The sequence below is a fragment of the Desmodus rotundus genome, chromosome 2 (genome assembly GCF_022682495.2).
Source record: "Desmodus rotundus isolate HL8 chromosome 2, HLdesRot8A.1, whole genome shotgun sequence".
NCBI classification, from domain to species: Eukaryota; Metazoa; Chordata; class Mammalia; order Chiroptera; family Phyllostomidae; genus Desmodus; species Desmodus rotundus.
This window is the reverse complement of record NC_071388.1, coordinates 34,025,540-34,032,713: the sequence shown is the minus strand read 5'-3', so window position 1 is coordinate 34,032,713 and position 7,174 is coordinate 34,025,540. Positions and strand designations below refer to the sequence as shown.

The 7,174-nt window shown below is 32.4% G+C and overlaps 1 protein-coding gene across 4 annotated transcripts in view; it reads right to left on the bottom strand.

The window, feature by feature from the left end:
- Window positions 1-1,052: 1,052 nt before the first annotated feature.
- Window positions 1,053-7,174, bottom strand: part of ECT2 (epithelial cell transforming 2) — a 52,499-nt gene continuing 46,377 nt past the window's right edge. For 2 of the 4 annotated variants that reach the window (XM_024560579.4, XM_045198076.2), the window contains 3 exons: window positions 5,964-6,110; window positions 3,635-3,902; window positions 1,053-2,400 (listed from right to left, as the gene is read on the bottom strand). In XM_024560579.4, coding sequence (XP_024416347.1) covers window positions 3,636-3,902; window positions 5,964-6,110 — 414 coding nt within the window. In that variant the 3' untranslated portion in view covers window positions 1,053-2,400; window position 3,635. The remainder of the gene's footprint in view (window positions 2,401-3,634; window positions 3,903-5,963; window positions 6,111-7,174) is intronic. The other 2 variants (XM_024560584.3, XM_024560587.3) reach the window with 1 other exon arrangement.

Below are 7,174 nucleotides of genomic sequence, written 5' to 3'. Positions count from 1 at the left end.
TTAAGCAATCTTTTCCCACCTAACAGATTAAGATACTCTCCTATATTATCTAGTAAAATCTTTATAGTTTTACCTTTCAGATTTAGGCCTACAATTCCCTTGGAACTCATTTTGTATAGTGTGTAAAGAAGAAATTAGTTTCCTTTCTCTTCTTTTTTTAAAAATAAAGATACCTGCTTTTCTCAGAACCATTTACTGAAGAGACTATCTTTTCCCACTGTTTTAAGAGTCACTTTTATCTGTTTGTGGGTTTTCAGTTGTGATCCATTGCTTGTCTCCAGCACACCAAGAGTTCTAACTCCTCACTGTCTTGATTCCTACAGCTTTATATTAAACTTGTTTTTCATAAAGGAAGTCTTTGTACTTCTTCAACTGATTGGTTATTTTTAACCCTTTGCATTTCCATCTGAATTCTGGGAATAATTTATCATGTTACATACACACACACACACACACACAGCCTGTCAGTATTTTGACTGGCTTTGTTTGAATTTATAGTTCAATTTGGGGAAAACTGCTATTTTTCAATACTGAAATATACAATCCATGACTTAAATACTTCAATTAATTTTTATGCTATTGTAACGGGTAACTTAAAAAAAAAAAGTATTTTCAACCTGTTTATGGCCAGTGCCATGAAATACAATTGAATCTGTATATTGATTTTTGTATCAGACTTGAATGACTTATCTGTGTACACCCAATAACGTTTCCAATGTCATGCCTTATGTCATTTCCTCTCCCTTGAAACCCCATACTTTTGAAGACACAGCTCCACTCCCAACAAAATGATAAAAACAGTGTAATTTCTAATAGAAAAATGCATATGTAAACACAATTTTATATAACTACTATAGAATTCATTATCCCCATTCTGCAAAGTTGATTCTAGATTTTTAAAAATCCTACCCTACGCATAATAATGCTTAAAATCATGAATGGAGGAAGGAAGAAGCAAATAAATATGCAAGCAAACACACACAGAGGTTGACGCAGGTGCTCTTCCTGATCTGTGAAAACTTGTCTAAAGAAACTGTAAAACATAAAATAACCTTGAGTTTTAAGTATTTATTTACAACATTCTTATTAATACAACTGCTTTCAAAATATAGTAATGAAGGGTCATTTACAATTTAAAAGTGACAAATATGTGGCAGAGGAAAAAATCCATATAGTTAAACTATTAAAGAAAATAATTGAGAATTGTTAAATGACAATTAAATGTTTGTAGTGCTTCCAAAACAGGTGGTAGGAAAATAAAAATGCATTCATTCATATGAACTTGATTGTTTTCTATTACTGACTATAAAAACAAAACTATTGTGAAAAATAACATCAAGACTTGAAAAATATTTTACAGCAGCAAATAAATGTATTTCAACTTTACATTTAGTTATGGGCCCTTGGTAAAAAGTTGACCATACACATATCTATGTATTTTACAGCAGATAAGTAAAACTGATGCCAACTTTAGACTTATGTTATAAAGAATATAAACAATCTTTACCACAATTTCCATGTGGTCATTCCTCAAAATAAAATTCCACACATCATCAAACTAAATCAAGATTTACTAGTGGCTAAAAATTACCATAAATATATGTCTCTGAAACAGCTACAAGTATACACCAATATCATGTTTGTGCAAAATACTCATTATTTTGTAATCTCTCTGTTCTTATCTCAATTTGCAAAAGTATTTAGAAACAATCTCCTTTAACTATTATTCTTTTTAATAAGGGCAAATCTTTTTAAACCCACACAGTAGATCTTAAAAACACTTGAAAATAAAACTGCAAAAGGAGCAATTAAAAAAGTACTTCAAACAGCACATATGAAACAAGCCCACACTATTTAATCAGGTATCTGGTTTTAATCTAGTTAAGTACTGAGTTATCACTTAATTTCTACACAAATTGAGATATACAAGTATGTATTTCCAAAATTCATTCATGGACACTATACAAAGAAATTCACAGCAGTATTTGCCATAGACCAATGAAATTTATTTACTGTATGTATCAGGTTGCAAAGCTACCGATACCATGAATAACTTAAAGATATTGGTCTTCAAATGAAGGATTTGAGCAAAGAGAAAAATTACATCAAAAATCGATAAAAGTTTTTAATAAATTAACTTGAAAAATGTAAGAGGTTAACCTTACTCTTTCAAGAAGAAAATCAAATGGCATAGTTTAGTGTTACCTATCTCCTTTACGCTTTCACCAAGTGCTAATGACAAGTACCATGTAAGTCAGTTTCTTATTTGACATGAGGTGTTAAGTGTCTGTAAATAAAGTTTTTTAAGCTTCATATCAAATGAGTTGTAGATCTACTTAAAGCATAACTTCTCCTTTCAAAGAAGGAAGGAAGGCTGACAAGGGAGGGAGATGGGATACCCTGTAAAGACAAGACAAATATTTTATATTTAAAATTTTTTTCTTTAAAAAAATTGTAACATACAGTTTAGCATAATTCATATCATTTTACATTTTACAAAATACCATAAAGGAATTTAAAATTGGAGGGGGGAGAAAACATAATCAAAAGTATTTCATCATTCTGAAAACCAAAAACAAATGGATACACTACTTAACTATGTATCAACTCAATGGAATAGATATTGACTTACTGACAGTTATGGCATTTAACTTCTATGTGATATTAATGATTCAGTATTTCAGGTGATTAAAAAGTTATAAATTAGTAACAAGTTTTGAGGTAAAAAGATAAACCCTAGTGGTTTCCTCTTAACTTAATCATAAAGCAGAATTAGTTAGAGAAGTTACTTAGTGAGGAATAATTTTCTAAAATTAAAAGCCATTCATTCCTAAAGGTTTTATATTACGTGTCCAACCCGTATGTATGTATTTGTATTTGTGTGTATAATTTTGCCCCATATAAGAACTGAACAAAACATCAGCACTTCTGATAATAGAAATTAAGTTACTAAGCTGTCTAAATTTGTTGCTTCAGAAGTCAAAGTTAAATATCATCAGAATTTTAACAAAACAAAGAAGCACACACAAGAATACCAAAAATCCAACAGTGAGTATAAATCAAAATGAATTAGGAAGAAATTACTGCTTTATTTTCACATTTATAAAAGGCTAAGTGTAACTAAAACTCAGAACCAACAAGGTTCTCACCTACAAGGTAGTAAAATGAAGTGTTTAAAGAGCTGTGTTGATAAAGTATTACCATTCAAGTGATAACAAAGCAATGATTTAAGTAGAAAGTATAAAAATACATCTTCCTCAAGAAAAATGGTTTATGATTTGCTATATTAAAAGCATAAATTTTATAAAATGCCATAATACTAAGATTAAGAATCAGATTTGGAATGAATCCCTTTACATGGCAATTATTACTACTGCTTAAAGTGACCACTTTCATACATGAGAAAACTTCTGGTAGCATTGATTTTTTTTCCTGGATTCAAGCATAAATTACCTTGCAAAAATATTTTTATATGTCAATATGCAAAGAAACTCTCTTAAGCCTAGTTGTTGTGAATTCAAAACAATTATAAAGTCGTGAATTCAAAAGTTCCCACCCACCTAAAAAGTATTTGGTGGAGAAAGAATACTTTTCTTTTTCACAAAAACAAATTTCAAAAAGCTAATAAGCTCACATTAAACTTCATGAGGCTTGTTTCCATTACTGGGTGGCATATCTCCTAATTCTTCACAAATATTAAAGATGAGTTGGATAGAACTTTTTTTGAAATTTGAAAAACCAGTATTTCCTTTTAGTGTCTCTGACAAACTAGCTCGTGAGGCAGAATGACGTACAGATGTAAACCAGGACTTTTGAGAGCGCCCACCAGTAGAGTTTGAGCGCTGAGCATAAGCATGCTTAGTAAATCCAATTTGATTGCTTGTGGAAACTGAATGGATAATCTGTTAGAACAGAAATAAGCAATGGAGAAGAGGACATAAATGTCTAAAAGATATTTTAGATACTTCTTATTTATATTGTCTACATAAAAGTGACAAAACCATAAATAATACAAATTAATTTTCTACAAAATTCCTATAAAATCCAATTGCCTTCATTTGAAAAGCAATGTTTACAACAGTCACTTATAGATGCAGGAAATAAACAAGGGATGGGTCTTTGGCCTTCAGAAAACTTATAATCTGATTTTAATATAGAAATGCCTATTGTATTTTGTCAATTTTAATGCATTTTTCATTGATCAAATTTCTTTGGATATATTTATATTATCGACTAAGTACAACTTTTCTCCTGTTGGAAGGCTAACCTTGATCAAATATCTACATAAACATGCTCAGATATGGCTATAACTCTTTGATGTATTAACTCAAGACTTAACTAGCTTTAAAAAGTAAGTTATTAAACATGACATGTCTTATCTAAATTTCACACAATAACAGGTAACCACTTATAAAACACTATAACAGCCAGAGCAGTGACTCTCCACCATGACCCACAAGTTAGGGATTTATGATTTAGTACAGCACCCCCTTTTCATCTATAAGATCCAATGTGAAGAGTTCAAAAAGGGCATTACTGGTGCAGGGAACAGCCCTGTGCAAAAGCCTCTAGGTGGAGTGATCTTACCATTTTTTAAGGAAATCAAGAAAGCCAGTGTGGCTGGAATTAGGTGAGGGGGGAGGACATGAGTCGTAGGAAATTAGAGGGAGGTCAGGGCTGGGGGGAGACCGAGCATACTGCAGTGGAGGGGTTTGATAGTCTGAGGGTGGAGGGAGATTAATGAGGGTTTAGCTGAGAACAACAGGGATTCTCTCTGGCAGCCATGGAGAGTGTGAATGGGAAGCTGAAAGAGGATGGGGGAGGGGAGCAAAACCAAAACCAAACAAACAAAACACTAGAGTACATACTGTGTGCCAGCGGCTATTCAAAGGACTTTGTATAAAGTAACTTACATTATCCTTACAACTACTATTTTAGATCATTTTATAGATAACGAAATTGAAAATTCCCAACAGGCTTACAGTTAGCAAATAGCAGAGGTGGGACTGAATGTCCGTTCTAAAGTTCGTGCTCTTAGCCACTACTCAAACTGCCTCACTATATAATCACATCATATAGGTGTGTGTGTGTGTGTGTGTGTGTGTGTGTGTTTGTATTTAGTCCTTACATTAACACCAGAGGGAAGTACTATTAATCTCTTTTCCCTCATCAGCAAAAACAGTGATAAGAGAATAAGAAACTTGCTAAAGGACACGTAACTGACAGTCACTTGTAGTTTAGGTTAATAATTTTACAAAGATACATCACTCATATACTTAGTGACAGTAACAAATGTTAGAAATGTCCTTAATATTAATCATCTGATAATTTTGACACCATTGGAAATTTGGATTTTCAGAAAACATTTAAAAATACAAATATGAATTTGGAACCCGTATCATCCTTAGATATCCACAGTTTCAGAGATTATATTCTACTCATCACAGAAATAGTAAAAAGAATAAAACTCCGTCTGTTATACAAGCATGGGCAAAAGTAATTTTACAGTTGTTCATATGGGAAATAACACCATAATTAATAAATCATATATAATAGAAGAATAAAGTGTTTCGTGAGAATAAAGTGTTTCGTGAACTCACAATTGCCTACCCCTGTATTATTGGAACCAATCTGTATAAACAGAACCATTGCTACTTATGTTAGTAAAGTGACAGGTCAGATTGAAACGTTTTTTTCCTTAGAGACTTTAGAACATATCTCAATCCAAATAAAACTTCTTATCAAATAAACTACATTAAAGTATGTATTTACCTCTATTTCATTAAGTAAGGTTTTCTCAGTTACCTTTACCCAATAAAAGATGTTAGAAGTTAAGATGTTAGAAGTTAAGAGATATATTAAAAAATGATGGACATACTCAATTTCCATCTTTAAAAGTTAGCAAATTCCATACTTACTCCATAAAAGTGTGTCATTTAGCCCATTATACTAAAATCACTTACTGCTAATGAGGATGTGCTGGACAGACGACTCAGTGCATGCTTGTCACTGCTGTGAGGACTTCTTCCCTCCACCGAACTTTGTGATGGCATAAGAGTCCTTCGGAGAGCTCTTCTCGGAGTTTTAGAGAAAGAGAATGCTCTTGTAACCTAGAGTTAAAAAAATTATAATTAAGCCTATATAAATTTAACATAACTTAAAAGAACAATTACACATAAACAAAGCCAAATAACATCAGAAGTTTATGTACATAATGAGAATCTCTTCGAACAAAGCACTGAGAAAAGGTGAAACAGTCAGTCCTCACTTAGCATTGTGGTCATGAACAGGTTCTGTGACTTCACGTGAAAGGACACACAAGGAAACCAAATTTACTGCAGGCTAATTGACATAAACAAGAGTAAGTTCCTATACTATCTCATCAACATTATGACCAAATGATGTTGAACATTATTCAAAAACCGGCTGCACACTTGCATTCATAGAGCATTAGTCAAATGGATAAAAGAAAGTGAGCATAAACCTGGCATGGAAGAGAAGAAATGCGGGGTTTATTCTGTCTGCTTCGGCTAAAATTTAGTTGTGATCTTTAACACAAAGCCATTTGAAACTCAATTTCTTTATTGAAAAAGTGAAGGAGTTCATCTGACTTGTGATTTAATATGTTGAACTAAGATCTATCATACATGTTAATTGCCAGGAAATACAAAGATGATTAAATAAAGTACAAGGCTTCCTCTCAAAAGCAAAAACAACAAAAATATGTAAATCTAGCAGTAGAGTTTAGCTGAAATTTTAACCTGGACAATTAAAATTCTAGTTCTACTTTTAAAAAGCTCTATTATCAACATTCTTACACAGTTGTCAACAACCCCGACAGGGTAAGTAGGGAAGTTATCTTCGTTACAAGACTGAAACAGACTATGGTCAGGTACAGATCCCAGGTCTCCTGTCTGTCAACGGCGCTTTGCTGAACAACGTCTGAGGCAATATTTAAGAGGAATGCACATGTATCTATACCTAAAACACCATTCGTACACTTCTACTGAAATAGAGTTCATAGAAGTATCTATAACCAGAATAGGAAAGATATAATTACTTGTGCCAACCTTGTTATAATTACTGTGCCAAAGAATTCACTAAACTAAAATTATCATCTCTGTGGGCCATGTCTATCCCAAACTAACTGTTTTAGACTATCTTTACACTGCTG